Here is a 24,235-nt window from a genome sequence, read left to right on the forward strand (position 1 = left end):
GAGGTAGAGCGTCCATTGGCTAATCAAAACCATTATAGTGTGAGGCGGGGACGAACTGTCTGTTGATTGGTTCTGGGCGATGTTGTAGCTTGAGGTGACGGAATACAGGATAACTCACCATAATACAAGGAGGAGTAAGTGCTAGGATCAAATAACAAAAATACAGCACAAGAGAGAACTTCGTCCTTGTGGCAAGGAGGCCAGAGGACCAGATCTTCATCCTGAGTTAATGTGATTTGTAGCCTGTTGCTTTGTGTGGTGGACCAGGGTTGGAGAAACCATCACATTCCGTTGGCCGTCAACAGCCACAACACCTATGTGCGAAGAATCATTTAGTGCACTGCGATATTAACGTGTAAAATTTCGATCAAGTTTCAATACTGATTCTTATATTTTTTTAAACATAAGGAAAAGAAATTGTTTTATTAGTCTTCAGCAATAACTACGTAGTGTTGAGCAGCCTTTCGTCAGTGAGGACAACTGTGATCTTCCCGCCAAGCTTAGTCAGCCAGGGCAACAGCCCAGCCAGGACTACATTCCAGCCAGGACTACATTCCAGCCAGGACTACATTCCAGCCAGGACTACATTCCAGCCAAGCCTTTAGCCCAGCTAAGCCTACAGTCAGCTAGGTCAACGGGACAGCCAGGCCTTCAGAGCAGTCACGTCTTTATCCAGACAAGTCTACAGACCAAACAGGTCTACAGTTCAGCCACGCTTACACACCAGTCAGGTCTAGAGTCCAGCCAGGCTTTCATACCAGTCAGGTCTACAGCCCAACCAGGCTTACAGACCAGCCAGGCCTACAGACCAGACAAGTCTACAGACCATCCAGGTCTACAAACCAGACAGGCCTGAAGTCCAGCTAGGTCCATACCCCAGCCAGTCTTGAAGAATGACCACTCTGACTTTGACCACCTGCTCGTTGCCAGCGGTCAAGGTCGGCACCGTACGACCTGTGTTGACCTTGGTGGACCTGTGCAGTGGCCTACCCGTCAACCCTCTTCCTCCACCCAAGTCCAGGGACCCGAGTCTCCCTCACGCCCCAGTCAGGACTCACAACCTCTCCAGGGAGCAGCAGCAGGTAAGTGATTTGTTTATGAATAATTATTATTGAATTTAAATATCGGCACCCCTCATTCTAATCAGTGATGGAGTGAATAATGGTGAAAATGTTTCTTTTTCAGGTCACCCTACCTCGGTGGGAGACAGCCAGTGTGTTAAAATATTACTATATACGATATTTGATGAGACTGAAATTTAAACCATTTTCACTGACTTTCGTTGCATATTAATCATTCTACATCACTGTGTCCCTGGAGAATGTAAATAATGTAGCAGGAGCGCCTCCAGAATTCTGAGCTCTTGTAGCTGTTGTAAACAGATCATCTGGTAGTTGCAAGTCAACGGTGCTGTACCTCAGCCTCAGTGACGATGGTGTAGGGAACTGAATTCCTCACAAAAATTTCCGTGCCTTTGTTAGTATCGTCGGCATGCTATAAGTACGCTGAAAACCCCTGGATCTGGGGCTGAGTTGGTATGTCTGGGGCACACACATAAGCACACGAACACACACACACACACACACACACAGGAGCTCGGGCTCGACCCCCGCAACCTCAACTAGGTGAGTACACACACACACACACACACACACACACACACACACACACACACACACACACACACATACACACGTGTTTGATTGGTGTGTGTACGCGAGTAAATTCTTGGGTAGCTTTGGGAAGGGTGGTTTTGATAAGGACCTGCCTTGTATGGGCCAGTAGGCCTTCTGCAGTGTTCCGCCATTCCCATGTTCAATATGTCCCGGAAAATATAGTGTATCTTTGGTTGTTTTGTATACCGTAATTATGATCCCCAAAGGCTATTGTTGGACCTTGAAGTTATGGCCTAGTATGGGCCAACAGGCCTGCTGCAGTGTTCCTCTTTTCATATGTTCTTATGTTTTTATTTAACTAACCTTGTAGAATGGACGACACTACTGTTGTAGAGGACATCATGATGGCTGTTGTTGTGAGCTTTTCTGCTAAACCCCATCCCCCTCTACCAGGAAGCCTTCAGAAACACACACAAACACAGGACAATAGCTATGATTCAACCCTGCAATCACAAATAGGGAAGTATTCACGCCCATTAAACACACAACTTCTCCATACAATAGGCCAAGTGTCTATCGATAAGTGTTTTTGACAACTAGTAACTAACAGGAGAATAAGGAGAGTAGTGAAAGAGCCAGAAATGAATTTGCTCAGTAAGGAGGGAGGCCCAGTAACAATACGAAAATGACATAGCATAGGAGAAAAACACCATACAATCAGGCCAAGGAAGGAAGAAGTGGAGATCACATGAAACGACTGGGAGGTATGTGAAGAGCAAAACGTGAGATTCAAAGAAGAATTCACAGAGGAGACAGAAGGGCCTCCGGAAAGACGGAGGGTTGGTGTACACCATCAAGTGCTGGAACAGTCTACCTAGTTGGGTTATTGAGGCTAGGACTTTGGGTAGTTTCAAATTTAGGTTGGATAAATACATGAGTAGGATGGGTTGGATTTGAGTGGGACTTGCACATCAGAGCTTATTTCTTGGGTAGCATTGAAAATTGGGTAGGTCAAATGTTTGTTAGTGGGATGAATTGTAAAGGACCTGCCTAGTATGGGCCAACAGGCCTGCTGCAGTGTTCCTCCTTTCTTATGTTCTTATGTTCTTATGATGAATACAACTGAGGAGGATGTGAAGAGGCTGCTAAGTGATCTAGATACCTCAAAGGAGATGGGGCTGGACAACACCTCTCTGTGGGTACTGAGACAGGGAGCACAGGCGCTTTGTGTACCACAAGCAATAATCAACACTTTTATCGGAACTGGGCCGTTACCTGAGGTATGGAAGACAGCAGAGGTACTCCCAATTTTCAAAAAAGGAAACAGACAAGCAACACGAAACTACAGACCAGTGTCACTGACATGTATGCACAGTCATGGAGAAGATTATCAGGAGAAGAGTGGTGGAGCACCAAAAATTGAATGAGCTTATCAACGACAACCATCATGGATTCAAGGACGGGAAAATCTGTGTCTCAAACCTGCTGGCGTTCTATGACAAGGTTACAGCAGTAAGACTAGAGAGAGAGAGAGAGAGAGAGGTGCGTAGATTACTTTTTCTTTGACTGTAAGGTTTTTGATAGTCTCGCACAAGAGATTTGTGCACAAGCTGGAGGACCAGGCAGGGATAGCAGGGAAAGCAATGCAATGGATCACAGAATGCCTGACGGGAAGGCATCAGGTGTCAGAGTGGCAGCCTTTCACGAGCGGGATCCCACAGAGGTGTGGAGTTAAAAGATAAAGAATCTAACACAAAATGGGAGTTGTCACAGTTGCTCTGTGCTGATGACACGGTGCTTTTGGGAGATTCTGAAGAGAAGTTGCAGAGGTTGGTGGATGAGTTTGGTAGGGTATGTAAAAGAAGAAAATTAAAAGAGAATATAGGAAAAAATAAGGTGACGAGGATTATAAAAGAAAATAACTCTCCAATATATCAGGTGGAAGAGAAAACGGACTTGCTCAGTCAGCAAAATAGAGGATAGAACCAGGAGATGCCAGCACTGGAACCTAAATCATCTTATATACAGGTAGTTTACAGGGCTGTGGTCATCAGGCTTGCCTGCACATCAAGGGACACTGAACCATCTTTACATCTGTACACAATGACTGACAGCATTGCCTAGGGTGTGACATGTAACATAAAAAAGCGGCACTGACCTGTCGTATAATGCACACCTTAAAATACATGTGTGCAACAAACTTCCAGTAACATTATTTACAAGGAAATTTATTGTAACAACACTACGTGTAGCCTTCTAAAAATATAGATTACATACAGTGCTAGTCATGTCATTATGCCGGGTGAACTCCCGGCATAATGCCGTGACGAAAACCAAGCGCCTAACATACAGAGGGGTCTTTTTTCGTCAGTGTATTATGCCGAGTAGCAGCCTTTAGCATGACGTCACGCCTGCTGCTACACTCCACAGTGACTCCTCAGTGCTCACGTGGCTGCCGTGGTGAGATGGAGTGTTGCAGTTTTGTGTCTCATCTGCCCTCCAGTGTTCCCTTTGGTTTTGGGTCTACCCATATTTGATTATGGGTAAAAGGAAGTTTTCAACACCTGAAACTATATCTCTCATCATAGGGCTTCACAAAGCTGGGCACCAGACAAAACGAATAGTGGAGAATGTTGGTGTGTGTGAGCGCTCAGTGAGGAACTGGGTGCAGCGTCTTAAGGCTGGTGGCGGTGTCATGTTACCTTCTGCCAAACCTCAGCCTGGTCCCTCGAAGAAGATATCTGTTCATACCTTAACTGTGTTGAAGAAACAGAGAGTACACCTAAGATAACTGCTAGAGAATTGAAAGAAAAGAACCCATATATTCTCTCAGAAGTATCACGTGTGTCAGAACTGGGCTACAGTAGTCACCGCCAGGTTAAGAAACCGATCCTCTCCAAGCCACAGAAGAAACGTAGGCTTGATTATGCAAAGAAGTATCTTCACTTGAATCCTCAACAGTGGTCTGAAGTACTTTGGAGTGATGAAACAACCTTCACCATCACCTGCAACTATGGGGAACATGTGTACCCACCCAGAGGTAGTGACCCGCTAGACCCACACTACACCTGTGGGACCACCAAACAATCAGACTTGCTCATGGTTTGAGGGGAGTGTTTCAGTGCTCAGAGTGTTGGTGAACTCATTGCGCTTCCGAAAAACCAGTATATGAACCAGTATAATTACTAGGAATTATTGTGTGACAATTTACCCGAGTCGTTTGACAAGTGTGGGGCTATGGTTTTCATGCAGGATGATACACCGTATCATACCTCCAAATCTGTCGTTCAGTGGCTTAAGGACTGTGAAGTGAGATTCTTTAATGACTGGCCAGGCAGTTCCGCAGACCTAAACCCTATTGGCCAATTGTGACGCAAAGTTTACTGGGCAAGTATATCAGTTCCATCCCGCTCCTGGAGGCTGCTCTACATGAGGCATGTAATAATATACCTCCCAAAACCTTCAAGAATTTGTGTGAGTCTTCCTACACAGCTGAAAAACGTGATTAAGCATAAAGGACGCAGCACCAGTACTAAAACCTCAGCGAGTGTACAAATATATATATTATAATCTTTCACGGTTTGTGTTTTGGTACGTGTGTGGGGGAGGGGCGGCATAATGCCATGACGAGCACTGCAGTAACGGCCTTTTTGCCGAATAAGGCAAGCGAAAATTTGTGTCTGTAATAATTTAACGAAAATTATTCGGAATTTAACGAAAAAGTTACATTTCTTTGCATTTGTTTATAAAATTATTGTAAACTTATCTAAACCATATTTAGTTGAATTAGGCTAAATTATATTGTGTTTGTTATAATAAGGTTAGGAATGTTTTCTAAGGTTCTTTTGGCACAAAATTATTAATTTTTACATTAACATAAATGAAAAACATACCTTTAAACCTTTAAGAGAATATTTTAGAGAAGACTTAATTTTAAATGAGTTGTTGCTAATTGATCAGTTTTACCTATCTGGCACGACATATATATATATATATATATATATATATATATATATATATATATATATATATATATATATATATTTGTGTGTGTGTGTGTGTGTGTGTGTGTGTGTGTGTGTGTGTGTGTGTGTGTGTGTGTGTGTGTGTATGTGTGTGTGTGTGTGTGTGTATGTGTGTATGTATGTGTGTGTGTATGTATGTATGTATGTGTGTGTGTATGTATGTGTGTGTGTATGTGTGTGTGTATGTATGTGTGTGTGTGTGTGTGTGTGTGTGTGCAGAACAAGCCACATGGGAATGCAAATCTTTAGCTCCAGATCTCTCACACTATCTTGCGTCATCGGGAGAATGCTGTGTTGCAAGGCACTAACAGTTAAGAGAGGAAATTCTGTAAGGCAACGCAGAAGGTATCAGTGGTAACTAATGTCATAGAGTGAGGGCCACCTCCTACCCCAGCATCTACGTTCCGTCCATTCTCGCTCTTCCAGGGTAAGGGGAGGTGGGTGCATCAGAGAGGTTAACAGAAAGCCAATTATTAAATATTAAGGATACGCAGCAGTCAGCCCAAAACCGCATCTAGTCAATATCTAATATGGAATCAATTCATGTAAGTATTTAATGCAGTTCAATCATAAACTATATGTAACATTGCACTGTTATTAAGCGAATCAGATTAACTTGTTGTAACTCTACACAAACTATCAAACGTCAGAGAAAGTTCCAGAGAATGTCAGCTGAGAGGATATCTACACACTCCCAACATAGTTACCTCTCTTCGTACATGACAATTACTGTCTCATAATACTAGGACCCCCGAGGCAATAAGTCACTTTATCAGACTTCACTGGGCCATCCTAAGAAACTCTCATATACGCCACTAAGTAATGTGTGTGTGTCCTTAATGTTAGTGTAAGTGAATTAATTGTACAAGGAACTTCACGTGGTTGATTAAGCTCAACCCTAGAAACTTACTGTACCTGAGAGAAAAACCAGACTCGCCAAATCCCTGAGTTGTCTTGATCGTTATCACCACCTCAGACCTGTTTCCTAAAACGTCACAAGAACTGGTTGTGAAGCCATAGTTGACATGAACATCAAAATGGTATACAATACAGACAGGTTGGTAGGTAAGACACATAGGCAACAGTTAGGCAACTTTATTCCGAAACGTTTCGCCTACACAGTAGGCTACTTCAGTCGAATACAGAAAGTAGGCAGGAACAGTAGAGAAGACGATGTAATCAGTCCATCACCCTTGAAGTCGTAGAATTTGAGGTTGACTGACAACCTCAAATTCTACGACTACAAGGGTGATGGACTGATTACATCGTCTTCACATCTCTACTGTTCCTGCCTACTTTCTGTATTCGACTGAAGTAGCCTACTGTGTAGGATAGACTAAGGGCCCTGAAACTGCACTCTCTAGAAAGACGTAGAATTAGGGGGGATATGATTGAGGTGTATAAATGGAAGACAGGAATAAATAAAGGGGATGTAAATAGTGTGCTGAAAATATCTAGCCTAGACAGGACTCGCAGCAATGGTTTTAAGTTGGAAAAATTCAGATTCAGGAAGGATATAGGAAAGTACTGGTTTGGTAATAGAGTTGTGGATGAGTGGAACAAACTCCCAAGTACCGTTATAGAGGCTAGAACGTTGTGTAGCTTTAAAAATAGGTTGGATAAATACATGAGTAGATGTGGGTGGGTGTGAGTTAGACCTGATAGCTTGTGCTACCAGGTCGGTTGCCGTGTTCCTCCCTTAAGTCAATGTGACCTGACCTGACTAGGTTGGGTGCATTGGCTTAAGCCGGTAGGAGACTTGGACCTGCCTCGCATGGGCCAGTAGGCCTTCTGCAGTGTTCCTTCGTTCTTATGTTCTTATAAAGTTGCATAGTTGACATATTTTGTAAATTCCATACCAGACTTCAGACTTTGTTGTCAGTACCACACATGACCAGATCGGGAAAACTATATTAAATCTATAATAATGATAATAATAAATAATAAAAATCATAATAATAACAACAAGGCACAATACCATGACTGGAAATACACAAATAATCCGGACATTGGAGACGAGCTTACGACGACGTTTCGGTCCGACTTAGACCATTTACAAAGTCACGCTAACAAAAAGGAAAGGAGGGAGTATATATAGGCCAGCAGACAGGGACGGGACAAGAGAAGTAGTAGGAAATGACGATGAGAGGTAGTGGTAGAGGTAGTAGTGGTGGAGTCAAAGACTAAGGAAGAGGAGCACTGCAAAGGAGCTGGCGGCCCACAAAGGGTATCGTTCCAGTCACGGTATTGTGCCTTTTTTTTATTTATTTAAAGGGTAGGAACAAGAACACAGAACGGGATGAAAATAATGGATCAAGCACCCAAGGCAGAAGAAAGAAAACCCAAAGGAGAAAGAGGAAAATGGAAAAGAGAGAGAATGGGAAAATTAATCAGGTTAAGTCACGGGTGTTTTGAAGGTTAGAGCATTTTATACTCCCTTCTCCTCTCCTTTTTGTTAGTGTGACTTTGTAAATGGTCCAAGTCGGACCGATGCGTCGTTGTAAGCTCCTCTCTCATATGTGCGGGTTATTGTAAATAAGAATAATAATAAATGATAAAATTGGCACATGTGCAACGTGAGGAGACCGAGCAAAATGTCTTGCACAGTCACGTGCAAGCACACTAACGTAACAAGCTTTACAGTTGCCAGGTAACATCCTGACTCAGCGGTTATTTAGATTGGTTCGTTAATGGGGTTTAAAGTCTATAGTCTATACGAGGACGATTAATAATAATTTAACCCCGCAAGGAAGGTTCCTTGATGTTGGTGAGGGGCTCTTGATTTAGGGAATTGGATCTGTGCTCCAGTTCCCCGAATTAATCCTGAATGCATTCCACATCCCCCCCCCCCAGGCGCTGTATAATCCTCCGGGTTTAGCGCTTCCCCTTGATAATAATAATAATAATAATAACAATTCAAGGTTGTTGTTATTGTTAACACATTTGTAAACATAAGTAACATCGTAATAATAACATTAAATATAATTGGGTTGCCTGAAGTTTGTGCCACGTTTTTTCCCCTCCAATTTTTCGTCTCTATTTTCCTTATAGCTCGATGTCTTAGCCAACCAGTCGCGTCCAGAATGTCAACACTTGTGTGCGGTAACCTGGGACAGATTCTTGGGAGAACTGGCATGTTGCACCCATTACCAGCATGCTGAGATATCTCCCATGTTGCACCCATTACCAGCATGCTGAGATATCTCCCATGTTGCACCCATTACCAGCATGCTGAGATATCTCCCATGTTGCACCCATTACCAGCATGCTGAGATATCTCCCATGTTGCACCCATTACCAGCATGCTGAAACAGCTCCCATGTTGCACCCATTACTAGCATGCTGAAATAGCTCCATTGCTGCACCCATTACAAGTATGCTGAAATAGCTCCCATGTTGCACCTATTACCAACATGCTGAAATAGATCCCATGTTGCACCTATTACCAACATGCTGAAATAGATCCCATGTTGCACCTATTACCAACATGCTGAAATAGATCCCATGTTGCACCTATTACCAACATGCTGAAATAGCTCCCATGTTGCACCTATTACCAACATGCTGAAATATCTCCCATGTTGCACCTATTACCAACATGCTGAAATAGCTCCCATGTTGCACCTATTACCAACATGCTGAAATAGATCCCATGTTGCACCTATTACCAACATGCTGAAATAGCTCCCATGTTGCACCTATTACCAACATGCTGAAATAGATCCCATGTTGCACCTATTACCAACATGCTGAAATAGCTCCCATGTTGCACCTATTACCAACATGCTGAAATAGCTCCCATGTTGCACCTATTACCAACATGCTGAAATAGATCCCATGTTGCACCTATTACCAACATGCTGAAATAGATCCCATGTTGCACCTATTACCAACATGCTGAAATAGATCCCATGTTGCCCCTTTAATGTATATAATAGTGTTAAATTTGTTTTTCCCGTAAATCATGTTAAATATGTTTCAGTTGTACTGGGAATGAATTCAATATTTAATGTCTTAAGCATTTTAGGGACAGAATAATATCCACAAGGATGTGTTTGTTTGCAGGTAAATTGTTACTAGTAAATTTTTTTTCGAAGCTTGGAAGTTTTGAGTTCTTTGCCATAACTGTAGAGTGACTCATCTGATAGGCTTCAAATTATTATTTTTTGAGTGTGTTCCTGAACGCAAAGTTTTTTTTTTTTTTTTTGGGTTATCAGAAGTTCCAATTTGCCAATTTTATTGAATAAATGGTGATAAGTGAAGAATGTTTTTTCCTGATCGGCTTCAAAATATTAATAATGATGTATTCTATACACAAATAACCCGCACAAAGTGACTTTGTAAATGGTCCAAGTCGGACCGAAACGTCGTCGTAAGCTTCTCTCTTTTATGTGCGGGTTATTTGTGTATCGTTCCAGTCACGGTATTGTGCCTTTTTGTTATTTATGATGTATTCTAAATGACGGACGATGCTTCGTAAGTTTAGCCTGTATACGTCGAAATAATTTTTTTTTTATCTGGAATTGTTAAAAAATTTCATTGGAACTAGATCAAATTACCGGAGAATACTTTTTGTGATCGGCTTTAAATTTTCAGCTGTGGGCTTTATCAAATAAAAGTCAGGCGTTCACTTTGAGATGTGTTAATTACATTCTTTCATTTTATTAAATAAAATCTTTTCCTTCGTAATAACCAGATTCTTTTTCTTCTTTCTAAAACTTTTCGTTTTAATTTTGCTCATAACTCGAGAAGCTTAATTCAAATGGATTTAAATGTTCGATGTTCGTGTATGGTATTTAAGGTCACGTTCCTGGAGTTTACCTGGAAAGAGTTCCGGGGGTCAACGCCCCCGCGGCCCGGTCTGTGACCAGGCCTCCTGGTCACAGGTGGTCCTGCGCAGGTGATTCATGACCAAAGTTGTGAATCCATTCGCAGCATCCTGGATGGGCTCTAATAACATCCATGACTTCAAGAGTTTGAAAAACTTTAATCATAATTTGACGACGCCATAGGGAAATTCAAGAGTATATGAGGGTTTTGTCATCATATGTGGAAAATAGCATAACGTTTTGATATTCATTAATCAACTTACGTCTTCTGGACGTTTTCGATATCTTAATAATGGCTGATGCATCTTACAATGAGGAGAACGTTAGATTATGCTTGTGAGCTGGAACATTTTTCATTACAGGGAAATTATTAAGTATTTTTTGGATTTGCAGCTGATATAGCTCTGAATTAGTGCAAGATGATGATCATTACTGGTGATCACACAGTAACTGGTGAGCAAGAGTTGCACAATCAGATGTAAAGGCAGTCAAATGCAGGAAAACATACCAACTTCAAGCAAGAATGGCAGGTATTATGAACACAGGTAGCAATTCAAGGCCTGTTGCACCTGGCCATAACCAAACACAGTAATACTGCGAGAAGCTGGGCACGATAATGGAATTGCAAACAAAGCAGGGGTAATTTTACCTCTATATTCAAATAACCTGCACATAAAAGAGAGAAGCTTACGACGACGTTTCGGTCCTACTTGGACCGACTGTAAATGGTCCAAGTCGGACCGAAACGTCGTCGTAAGCTTCTCTCTTTTATGTGCGGGTTATTTGTGTATCGTTCCAGTCACGGTATTGTGCCTTTTTGTTATTTACCTCTATATTCCTTTCCTCTTTAAGGGAGGGGGGCTCATTGTCGTGGTAAAGAGGCTATCAGTCTGAGGAATTGGAACTCTTGGTCTTCTTCCTCCGACCGAACCTAATTACCCCCCAATCCGCCCTTCCCTATCCCTTCCTCCCCATACCCTCCCTATTTTTCTTTCCCTCCCCTCTCACAACCCTCCCCTTTTTCCCTGTCCCGTTTGTAGCCTCTGGGTTTCTTCCCTCTGGTGTTGCAGTTTCTAGGTAGGGGTGGCGTGCTGGGGTTCGTCCCCCTCCGTGAGGTCCCTCAGGGGTGGTGTGGTTTGCCGTGGAATCTGAATTGTCTGAGGATGCCCTACTCTCTTCCCGGTTTCCGGGTCGTGGGTGGGGTGCCCTTCGGATGATGGGTGTATTTCTGGAAGCTGCCTGTCAGTTCTGGGGGGTGGCAGCCGAAGGAGGTATGCTTTGTGGCGGGTTTCCGACCATCCTTTCCTTTGTCTGCCGAGGTAGCTCGGTATATGTGAGGCTGCTATCCCAGAGTGCTGGTTTGCTGGCGTGAAGGGTAGGGGATGGCGCGGGTTCCATGCTGCATCTTCACTGCAGTGGGCTCAAGGCCTTCTCGGATGAGGGGAGAAGCTTTTGGCCCCTCCATGCCTCCTAGCGACTGTCCCTCCACTGTCCCTCTTCTTTTTCTTTCTTTTTTTTTCTTAAAATAACAAGAAAGGAGATACCATGGAAGATGCACCTATTATTATGGAATCTTCACCTAGTATAACCCTTCGTCCTCCCAGGCCCCATTCTGATCCCACACCCTGTTCTGACCCAGCTTCGTTATTGGACCATTCTCTCGACTCTTCTCACACCCCTGTACCTTCTGCCGATGACACTTCATCACCTGCTTCAGGTGCTGTGGCATTACCCGTTTCAGTTCATACCGCTGCATGACTTTCACAATGCGTCCAGCTTCCCCGAATATGGTGCGACGGTTCTCGGATCACCCACCTCCCTTGGGTCAAACCGCCCGTGGTTCTACTCCTAAGCGTCCACGGCAATCTATTGACGACAGTTTGTCAATGACTGCTCATAAACTACCTACACGACACTCACTACCTTTGAATACCAGATTAACAAGTATGCAATGAACAAAATTCTTTTCATTACACACAACATCTCTAACTGATTATCTTTCTGACCACGGAATTGGTAAAGCTCTTTTATGGCACTTATGCAACACATGGGAATCTTTATTGAAGAAACGTTTCGCCACACAGTGGCTTCATCAGTCCAATACAAAGTAGAAATGGGTAAGGAGAGGAGAAGTTTGAGGTAATCAGTCCCTCAACCTGGAATCGATGTGTTCAGTCAGTCACTCTTGTAGGAAAAATCCATTTCTACTTTGTATTGGACTGATGAAGCCACTGTGTGGCGAAAAGTTTCTTCAATAAAGATTCCCATGTGTTGTACAAGAATGGTATACAATACCGACAAGATGAAATTGAGATACATGTGCAACATCTGGGTATCTTTATTGTAGACGTTTCGCCATCCAGTGGCTTTATCAATACAAATTCCAGGACATAACTTGAAGACAGGAGAACTATGTACAGAAGATGAGGTAATCAGCCCCTCAACCTAGCAGTAGGTGCGAAGACCACCGCAGTCGTGAAGATTCTGAAGCAGAAGCTCATTCATTCATGTTGATTCGCCGGTACTTCCGGCCCAGGTCTTCTCCAGATGGTGACCCGGCAGTGGCCCCTCCGGGGGGGGGGGGGGTGACGATCATCTTCTTTCTCCTTTCTTGGCCCTCCAGTTGGAGGGTGTCGTCTTCTTCTATCTTGCGCTGACTTCCCCGAAGAGAAGCGCAGTCGGGCAGAGGCAGCAGTTACAGGGTCGATTGGAGCCACACCCCAGCTTTAGCGGACAGCAAAGTGCTGGGGAAACTTATCTTCTTGGTGAATGGTCATGGATAGTCGTGCTAGAGGAGGGTACCGTCTTCAAGGTCCCCATTCTGAATCATCCTGAATTTCCTCTTTGAGGTGTACTCGACTTCCACAAGGTGTTGGGTGTTGGCAGTGAGTAGTCTGGTCATGTCTGCAGTGGTGTATGTAACAGTTCGGTCGCAGGTATACTTGACTGTTCCGTCCTGGAGGTGCTGATGGATTTCTGAAGACAGCATTGTGTTCTTATACTGCTTGGTTGTGTAGAAGTATACACCCTTCAGGTATCGAACTTGTTTTGGTGCAGCGGGGGGTGGACCGTAAAGGGTGCATCCAAAATTTTGTGCTTTTGTTTTCCCGGCTGGGGGCTGAACTGGTAAAAGGCGAGATTTCCAACTTTTGGGTTAGCAAAAGGGGGGGGCAGTGGAAACCTCCTTGGGGGGTTTCCGACGTTTTTAGTCTCTGAGGGCCCAACCCTTGTCTAGTGGATTGGGTAAAGGGGGGTGGAGCGGGCGGTGTTTCTCGTAATTTTGGTAGTTTTTGGGATCTCGGGGGAAGGGAGGGCAGGGAATGGGGGTTTTGGGGGTTTAAAAGGTTTTTTTGGTTTTTAGGGTGTTTAAAAGGGAAACCCAGGGCTCAGCTGCATTCTGTACGAGACATAATGCAAAAAGAATTTTTTAGTCGGCAGTAGGTGCGTTGGGGAAGTGGTGGGGAGCAGTTCAAAAATTTTATTATTTTGGTAGTGTCTTTAAAGTTTGGGCGTATAGCGGGAAAATATGGGTTTGCGTGGGTTAGGCCTTTTTTTGTTGTTTTTATTTCTTTTTGGGGGGCCCCGGGAAAATATATGGTGGTCATTTTTGCAGTTCACTTTTGGGGTGGGGGAAGCAGTAGTGAAATTTTTTAAAGTCATGACCCCCCACGGCCCGGGGGGAAGGAATTTCTTGTTTTTGGTGGGACAACCATTTGTGTGTTTAAGGGATAAATTTTATTCCCTTTGTGAGATATTTTGGGGTTTGTTTTCGAGGGAAGGCTGGGTTGAGGGGAAGTAGTAAAATACCCAGGCCCTCAGGGGAATTTCCCCCGGGTTTGACGTCACAAAAAGGTGACCTTCAGATGGATGAAGCATTGGGTTTTTTAATAAGGGTCCATTTCCCCAAGGCCCCTTTGTTGAGGGGACTTGATTTCTTAAATGGCCGTACGGGTTTTAAAGGTTGTCAAGTCGCTTGGGGAACAAAATTTCTCCTGGCCCTCAGTGCGGGGGAAGTAAAGAAAAAATTTTGTCTCGTAAGTGGAAAAAAACCAGTATGGAAAATAATTTTCTCGGGCCGGGTTCGCCTGACGGACGACCCAAAGGCCCCCCGGGAAATAAACCCTTTTACATTTGACTTGATCTGTTTAAGGAATGGGTTTTGGACTGGGGGGGTTTTGCCAAAGGGGTTTTGATCTTTACCTGTTAGGGAACCATCGTAAAGCAGGTCTTTGTGTCTTGACGGACCTCTAAAGCACAGCGGCACCCGACGCTTATAAAAGTAATTGGTAGAAAAGGAATTTAATGGGGCATGGGGAATTTCTTTTAAGGAAAACCCAAAGAGGGGGGTTTTTAGAAATAATTTTCGGGAAAGAAGGTTTTTTTCCCAGAATAAAGGTTTAGGGATGTTTTGACAGGTTGTATACCATTTTTGTAAAACCCTTCAGACACTGCAACATCTTGGAATCTTAATTCTAAACCTCATAACCTTCACGACTAGGGCAACTACTATTACTCTATTCAACCCAACTTTTTTTGGACCCCCCACGGGGGAACCCCGGGGCCAAGGGGCACCCCGGTCGCCACCCCCCTCTCCCTTACTATAGGGTCAAGGCCCTTTTCTAAAAACGCCTGACCTGTTTAAACGACAGGACCAAAAAAATAAAACGGATCCATCTTTCCCTTCCCCCGGAAAACGGGTCCTGGCCCCCAAACCCTTTTACGGGAAGGCCCCATAAGGTTTAACCCCAAACTCCTCCCGTTTAATTTCTCCAAACCTTAAATAATTTTTATGGACAGCCCCAATTTGGGCCCCCAAGGCCCCTTACGGGGCCGACCCTCCGAAGCGGAAAACAAAATATTGTTTTTTTTTAAAGTACCTCCCCCCTAAAGTTTGTTATGGAACTGAAACGGCCCCCAACCCTATTTTTTGGGACCTTCGATAAAAAAAACCGGAATTTTCCCCCCTTTTTCCCCCTGTTTTGCAGTCAAACCCCTACACCTTGGTCCTTTTTTTTTCCCCCTTGGAACTTTTTTCCCCAAAAACCGACCTCTCCCTTTTTCCCCCCAATTGGAACACCCAACATACCCTACGGGCCAGGAATGAAAACATTTCTTTTAAAGAAAAAAAATTTTGGGTAAACCCCTCAGCTTAAAACCCGGGCCCTATTCACCCGGCCCAGCCCAACACCCTACAACCCACGGGCCAAGGGCCTGGCCACACCCAAAAACGGGCCAGCTTCTTTTTCAACAATAAAACCCGGGCCCCTTTAAAGGGCTCGTCACCCTCATTTTACACATTTTCCCCCAACTCTCCTCACCCCGGCCACACCTTTTTTTCCCCTAAAGAAACGGGATTTTTTAAAAACCTTCAACCTCCCAGCTAAAAACAAAAAACCCCAATTTTAATTTGACACTAAAGCCTCACCCGGGCCCCATTAAAAGCAGCCAACACCAATAAAAAAACCACACCACCGTTTTTCCCCAAACCTCAAAAAAAAGGGGGAAGGTAATTTATCTTTTCCCACAACCCCCATCTTTATAAAACACAAAATTTAATCAACCCGATTAGATCTCCACCCCAAAACAAATTCAAGCCCAGCCCAAAGGAAAACAATCACGGGTTTTAAACCCCATACAACAAGCGGGCAAACAGCGTATAAAAACACCAAAGCCTTATAAAATTTTTAAAAAAAAATCAAAGCCCTCCCCAAAAATTAAAACCAACCCCTTTTCCCAAAAAAACCCCCTGCCCCCGCAGGCTGTTTTTTAAATTTTAAAAACACATCGGGGAAAACATTTCCCCTCACCAACCCCACCCTAACGCTTTGAAACTTTCCCAGAACACAGAACACTGGGCCTCAAAAACACGAAAAAAACCCCGGGCGCCATCCATTTTTTCCCTCCCCCCAAAAACTCGCCCCCTTTCCCCCGGGACTTTCCCCCTCAGACCCCTTCCCCCCAAAGGGCCCCCTGGTCCTCCTCTTTTTTAAAACCTTTCCTGCTCATTTACTGCCTACACAACCCCATCAATGCCTCCTTGCCTCTGGAAAACCCTTTCCCTTTTCCCAAACCCGGCTACTGCCTTCCTCCTTCCTAAACCCAATAAAGCCACCCGGGACCTAGAAACTATCGCCCATCAGCCTCCTGGGAAACTTTAAAAACCCTTAAACCCTTAATATCCCCTTTGCGGTCCGGGAAAAAATTTTTATTTTTTGAGGGCCCATTTTGGGCCCAGAACACACGGGTTTTTTAACGGGGGTCCCTATTCTAAAAACCCCCAAAAAACCCAAAAAACTGGAACCCTTTGGGGGTTTGGGAAACCCTTTTGTGTGCACAAAGGGCCCCAAGTACAAACCCCTGCATAACTAACCGGGCCTTCACTTTTCAAAAACTCCTCAGCCCCCTAACGGCCACCCGGGGAAAATTTTAAATTTCCCAAAAACTGTTACTCGGCTATTTCCAATTGGTTGGATGGGGGGGATCTTCCCCCCCCCCTTGGGGCTACTTTTTATACACTAAAAAATTCCAACACCTTATACTCCCTCCATCACATTTCCTTACAAAAAAAACTTTAAACCCCTTATCCCTATCCCAATATAGATACACCCCAAACCAAAAAAAAAATGAGGTCGACAGATGGCCATCGGGAAAAAAAATGGAGGATAAAAACCAATCCCTCCAGCATTACAATTTTAACTACAAAAACGGGGATCCTCCTTTTCGAGCTAAAGAACAGCTGAAAACCCGCAATTACATCCCCATCACAAAATTTGTCACTTTTAAACAATTTTGACTCCTTCTTCGTTTCACGGACAATTCCCAAGGCATGCAATAGGGGGGTAACCCTTGCGGGCCTCAACAAGTTAAACAAGCCTCAACGCCCAAACTGCCCTCTAAAACCCCTAATTTTTCTGAAAACCTTTTTTTTAATTTCTTTTGCAGAAAAAACAAATTAGCAAAACTCAGGTGTCCAGAACAAGGCGCTGCGGTAGGTGTTTGATGGGGGGTGGGAAGATTTGGCCCCCCAAGCGAGTCTCCCATGCGCAATTTGACACCCCTGCGCTGAATCTGTACGGGAAAAGACGCCGGGACGGACGGATAGGTTTTGGGCCCGGGTTAAAACCCGGGTCATAGAGTTCAAAACCCCCACCCCTTCGCGAGGCCCCCAGAACCACCCACAAAAGATTTCCCACCGGGTTTAATTTTTGACAAGGAAGGAAATTTTGTTTGACCACAAATGAAATTTTTTGAACGAATCCCCCTTTCTTTGCCGTGAAACCAAATCAAGTTTTTTTTAATTGGGCCGGTAAAAATATTTTTTAATTTTAAAATGTTTTGATTGAAACATTTTTTTATTTTTTTTGGTTGGTGTGAAATAGATTTTCCCCAAAGGGTTAAGGTGTTGGGGCCAGCTTTGGGCCAACACCACTAGCCAAAAACCGGGGGAAAAGGGTTTCCTTGTTTTTTTCCTGGAGGCCGGGGTTTGCACCAGGGGGACCCAAAGGTTTTTTTGGGAAAATTTTGTGCCGGAAGGTGACGAATTTCTGGCTCAAGTCCCTTCCCCGCCGCGGCCAAGAAATCGTTAAAAGGGGAAAGGGGATTTGAGAGAGTTCGTCCCCTTTCCCGCTAATTCGTCTGTTTTGCATTTGTGGTCACAGTGGTCCTTTGCGCCCTTCCTTGGTGTAAAAATTCCTAGTTGGATAATCTTTTTGGTGGCTAGGGGTCTAGTCAAACCCAGGGGCCGGAAAATTTTTAAACTCTATGCCGGGGGGGTTAATCCCCGGGGGGTTTTTTAATCGTGTTTCTTTCTTGAGTCCGGCAGAAAACAAACGGACAAGGATTTTGAATTCCCCTTGGAAAAGCTTTTCGCAGCCCCCAAAAACCAACACCCTTTTCTCCCTGCGACCCGGCCCCCCTATTTAAAAATCCTTTGATTCGCTGGCAGGTACCTTCTAGCGGACCATTCTCAACCCATTCGCCTTATTTTTGGGGAAGACATGGCCCTTTTAAAATTCTTTGGGGAACGTCGCATATCCCTTCCCCCCGCTAAACCCAGAATCCCAACAAAGCCGGAATTTTTCCCTAAATTAAATTAAAATTCAAATTAAAGTTTATTCTCTAAAGGGATTAAATGGTTTTAAGAAATTTGGTTATTTTTGGGTTTTTTGGGGTTAAAATTGCCCCAATCGTTTGCGGGGTTAAACCCCCTGGCTCTTTTTCCGAAAAAAATTTTCCCCCAGCATATTCTTTCCCCTTCCCTTTCCCCTCTCCCTTTTTGGGATCTTACCGTTTCGTTCGTTCTTTCCCTATGCTGCATCATTACAGGAAAACCAGAGCACTGCTTATTTTGTTTGGAAAACCCTAACAAGAAAAATAAAAACCAGCAAGGGGGCAAAACCCAATGATGGGTTAAAACTCCCGCAGCTGCCGTTTAGTGGGGGCTGAAAGGTCAAATGTAATGCTATTTTATCCCCCAAGGGGGGCCTTTTTGTCATCAAAACATGGGAACGGGGCGAAAAACTACTTACCACTACTGCTCCACCCTTACGAGACCAGGGATTTCTTGTTTGATTTCCCCCAACACTGAGGGCCAGGAGAACTGTTTTCCTCAAGGATGAAATTTCACGGGTGGAGGGGAAAAAATAAATCTTTCGAAGCAAAAAAACCCTTGGGCCGGGGGTTTTGGACTTCTTACTAAAACCCCCAAGCTTCATCCATGCGGGAAGGCCTTTTTTAAGGGGCGTAAATATAGCCAAAAACCTGCTGGGGGCTTGGCTATTCACTACCCCCTTTTTGGGGCCTTAAACCCAAACGGGAAAATTCCAAATATCTCACAGTGCTATAATTGTTACTCATCACACCCCCAAAATGATTGCCCTTACCAAGGACAAGAAGTTCTTCTCCACCCGTGGCCGGGGAGGGGCATGACCCGGGAAATTTCACTCTGCTTCACCCCCTAAATGCTTAAACTGCAAGAATGAAACCTTTCCCGGGGTATAAAAGAGAACATCTCAAAAAAAACAACAAAAGAAACCCCAAACCCCCAAGCAACCACATATTCTGCATCGCCCAAAATTCAACCAGACACTACCAAGATCTACCCCCAAAAGGGCCCCAAACCACTTCCCCGCCGCCCCCCCGCCAAAATCCCCCCAAGATTCTTTATTTCATTATTATGGTGTGGAAAGAGCTGAGCCTGGTTTTCCCAACACCACCATCAATAAACTTTTCCCAAAATAAATAAAGCCCGGCCTCCTTTGATCCCAAATTTACTGGGGATTATAAAATCTTTTGCAAATATTCCGATCCCGCTGCTCCCCCGTCCAACCTCCACAGAACAGAATGGATCAATCGGGGACCACTGAGACGTCGGCCCAAAAAAACCAAGAGAGTCCCTACCCGCACCCTGTTGACAACTGACCAGTCAAATCTGCCACCAGTTCAGCCACCAGCAAAGAAAGCAAAAGCACAAAAACCGTGGGTGCACCTCACGGTTCCCTGCCACTGAAAATTTTTGACCACAACCGGGCCGATACCAAGGGTGTTATTCACCCAAAACGGTTTAAAAACAAAATGCTGTCTTCGAAAAACCTTTGCCTTGGACGGGAAAAGTCAAACCGGGGACCAAACTGTTTTCATCACCCTGCAGACATGGCCTGACTACTTGGGAAAAACCCAAATTTTTGGGAAGTCGAGTATGCCTCAAAAAGGGAAAATTTAGGATGCCCTTGAAAGGGGGCCGGGAAAACGGCTTTACCGGGTTCCCTGGGGCCCTTTTGGTAAGTTTCCCCCAAAATTTTCTTTTCCCTTTTTAAAAAGGGGGGGGCTCCCAATGACCCTTCTGGGGCCTTTTTTTGAAATGGGCCTTTTTGGGAAAGGGCCCAAAATGGGAAAACGACGATTCCCTCCAACTGGGGGGCCCAAAAAAGAAGAAAAAAGATATCTACCCCACCCAGGGGACTGCCGGGTTACCCCGGAAAACCGGGGGGGGGAAATACCGGGGGAATAACATGAATGAATAAATGAAAATGAACACCAAGCCCACACTCCACCCCGGGAGGCCGGACATGATCGACGCCATGCCCCGGTTGGGCAAGGATTCCGAAATTTGAAGTTCCAAAAAAGGGAAGGGGGACCTTTTCCCCCTTCCCCTGGGAGACTTAGGTCTCCCGACACCCCTAAAACAGGAGCCAGTCCAGGACCCCTTGGGAAGGGGGGGGAGGAAAATCGGCAAAAACTTTTTTAAAAAAATTTTTGCATTTCCAAAGAGTGATGGATGAAAATGGTTCCAGGTTTAGGGGCGATTCCTCAAACTTTCCTTTTTTACCCATTTCTATTTTTATTATTTATAAAGATTGTGACAAACTTTCTTCAGTTAAAAATTCCCCGGTTTCATAATGTCTCAATTCTTTCCTATAATCCAAAAGGGCGCTTTTACCTCAGGTCATTTTTCCTTTTGGAGACAAAACTGTTTCCTGGATGCGAAAACTCCCCACTTTAAACCCCAATTGCAGACTTAGAAAAAAACAGCAAAAATCTGGCTCAAACAGTTTAATTTTCAAAAACCCCCCCCAAAAGACTTCAAAAAAGGCTCCCACCAGGAACGGGAAAAACTAACAAAACGGGGGGAATTGAGTTAAACCTGGTTTTATCATTTTTTCTGGGGTTCCAACCCTTTAATTGAACATGCCTCCTTCTCCCTCCCGCTTCCCGCTGATCTCCAGCAATTTTTTCGCCCACCGGGCCGATCCCCCAATGCAGCCTGCACACCGCCCACGTCTTTTTTCCTCAGCCAAGTCCTGTTCCTTTTCCGGGTTCCCCCGATCGTCTCCCGCTGGCCCCCCGGCCCCGGCTCCTTTTTTACAACTAGGGAAAACCCCCTCCCCCTTCCCATTTTCGTCTGTCCCGTTTACTAACCCATTGGGAAAACCCGAACTTGTTGGGTTCCCTTCGTTCGCTTGATCTTCAGGTTCCCGACTTTTTTAAAGAACCTTTTCCCGCTGGGGGAAATTTCAACCCCAAAACTGACTTCAAGGGTGATGGACTGATTACATCGGGTTTCATTATTCTTCTTTCTCATTTCCACTTTCTTCTCGGGAAAGAAGAAGCCTAAATGTTGCCTAAATGTTTTCCTGTGTCTTATCTCCCAAACCCGTTTTTTAGTGTATCCATTTGATAATTCTCCAAAACCTTCTGCTTTTTATTGGGCTGATGAAGTCACTGTTTGGCAAAAAGTTTGGGGGGGAAAAAAGACATTGGACACTGGACCCCAAAATATCAAGAAATTAAACAACAAAATCCCGAGGTTTTATACTGCAGCTTTATAAACATTAGTAAGGCCTCCCTAGACTTTAAATTTTCTGGTCTTCCCTATTCAGAATGGACATAAATTTGTTGGAAAACTTTCCGGGGTAGAAAACTAAATTAATAAACATTGAAATTTTTTTGAAAAAGGGTTTAAGACTCTTAAATTTAAACACAGACGAAAAAATGAGGGGGGACATATCGAAGTGTATAATGGAAGATGGGGATTAATAAAAGGGGGTATAAATAAGGTCTTGAGGATATTTTGCTGAGTGTAATATTTTAAAAAGGGGTTTGGGTTTTCAATGTGGATAGATTTTTTAATGGGAAGGGGGGAAGGGGGTTGCATTTATATGTTCAGAAAAATTTTTAATTGTTGCAAAAAACAGGTTAAAAAAGTTTTGGTTAGTTGCTCTAGCAGTGGATGCAAGCGGTAGTGGACTCTCATTGGTGGGGTTTGCCGACGTCTCAGTGGTCTCTGATTGGTCCATCTCTGTGTCTAGTGGAGGTTGTGACAGCGGTGGAGCAGCGGTGATGCTCGTAATATTTGCAGTAGATTTTAGGATCTCAGTGGAAGGTGGTGATGCAGGGAATGTGAGGCCAGGCATATTATTTAGTTTGAAAAGTTCATTGATGGTGGTGTTGAAGGAACCAGGCTCAGCTGCATTCTGTACATGAGCATACATAATGCAATAAAGAATCTTGGTGTAGTCGGCAGTAGGTGCTGGCAGGGAAGTGGTGGGAGCAGCTTGCGTGACTTGTAGTATCTTGGTAGTGTCTGCTTGAAGCTTGGCGATAGCAGAATATGTGGTTGCTTGTGGGTTAGGTTTCTTTTGTTGTTGTTGTTTCTTGAGTATGTCTCTTCTAGTAGGGCACCTGGCAGCAAGAGTATGGTGGTCATTCTTGCAGTTCAAGCATTTAGGTGGTGAAGCAGTAGTGCAATTCTTGAAGTCATGACCCTCACGGCCACAGGTGGAGCAGAACTTCTTGTCCTTGGTAGGACAATCATTTGTGGTGTGTAAGTATGAGTAACAATTATAGCACTGTGAGATATGTTGGAATTTCTCTGCTTCGATGAAGGCTGGGTTGATGTGGATGTAGTGAATAGCCAGGCCCTCAGCGAGAGCTCTGGCTGCCATGTTGACGTCACTAAAGGTGACCTTCAGCATGGATGAAGCATTGGGTATTTTAGTAATGAAGTCCATCTTGGCCCAAGGGTTCTTTGCTTCGATAGATGACTTGATTTCTTCAGTGGCCTGTACAGTGATAAGGTTGTCGAGTCGCTTGAGGAACACAGTTCTCCTGGCCCTCAGTGCTGGGGAAGTCAAGACAAGAAATCTCTGGTCTCGTAGAGTGGTAGTACCAGTAGTGGTAAGTAGTTTCTCAGCCTCTGTGTCGCCTGTACAGACGACAACAAAGGCCTCCTTGAGCGATAAAATCGCATTACATTTGACTTGCAGTCTGCCACTAACGACAGCTGCAAGTGCTAGTTTGGACGACTCATTGGGTGTGCCACTCGCTGGTTTGATCTTTACTCTGTTAGAGTAATGCATCGTGAGTAAGCAGTGCTCTTGTGTGTCTTGACGGACCTCTGAAGCACAGCAAGGCGCCTGACGCTTATATAGTAACGTCAGGTGGAAATGGGACGGGTAGCAGACGAGGGCATAGTCACTGGTAGGCGGGATTCCCCAGTGAAAGTAGATCCTACCCAAAGAGATGGGTTAGTTGTAGTAGTAGTTGTCGTAGTTGTGAAGGTTATGTACATGTCCTCAGAATCAAGATTCCATGATGTTACAGTGTCTGACAGGTTGTATACCATTCTTGTACAACCTATCAGACACTGCAACATCTTGGAATCTTGATTCTGAGGACACGTACATAACCTTCACGACTACGACAACTACTATTACTACTACTACTAACCCATCTCTTTGAGTAGGACCTACTTCCACTGGGGAATCCCGCCTACCAGTGACTATGCCCTCGTCTGCTACCCGTCCCATTTCCTCCTGACCTTACTATATAAGCGTCAGGCGCCTTGCTTCTGCAAGGCGCCTGACCTGCCCAAACTTCTGACAGACAGACCAAAGAACATAAAAACAGATCCATCTCTTCCTCTCCCTCCAGGAAACGGGTCCGTAGCACCTACAAACACACATCCACTGAAGGCACCACTATCACGGGCTTTAATCCAAACTCCTCCCCCGATATTAACTTTGCTATGACGAAACCATTAAATAATGTTTAAGGTGATTCAGTTCAACGTACGTTCTTACTTCACAATTAGACACCTACTGGCCGAGCTCCTTGAAGCAGAGAGGCCAGATATTGTTTTGCTGAACAGTACCTGCCTCAAAGCCCCTCAACGTATCCGCCATTATGGTTATACTGCACTACAGTCCCCCTATGATCCCCACGATGGGGTTGCCATCCTTGTCAATTCCAACAAAAAACACGAATT

At 44.4% G+C, this 24,235-nt stretch overlaps 1 protein-coding gene across 2 annotated transcripts in view; it reads left to right on the top strand.

The window, feature by feature from the left end:
• Positions 1 to 257: 257 nt before the first annotated feature.
• LOC128689515 (urocanate hydratase) overlaps positions 258 to 24,235 on the top strand; it is a 296,064-nt gene continuing 272,086 nt past the window's right edge. Inside the window, exon 1 of one of the 2 annotated variants that reach the window (XM_070086477.1) lies at positions 258 to 1,082. In XM_070086477.1, the coding sequence (XP_069942578.1) occupies positions 894 to 1,082 (189 nt within the window). In that variant the 5' untranslated portion in view covers positions 258 to 893. The remainder of the gene's footprint in view (positions 1,083 to 24,235) is intronic. The other variant, XM_070086478.1, reaches the window with a different exon arrangement.

Source organism: Cherax quadricarinatus, chromosome 18 (assembly GCF_038502225.1).
Source record: "Cherax quadricarinatus isolate ZL_2023a chromosome 18, ASM3850222v1, whole genome shotgun sequence".
Taxonomy (NCBI): Eukaryota; Metazoa; Arthropoda; class Malacostraca; order Decapoda; family Parastacidae; genus Cherax; species Cherax quadricarinatus.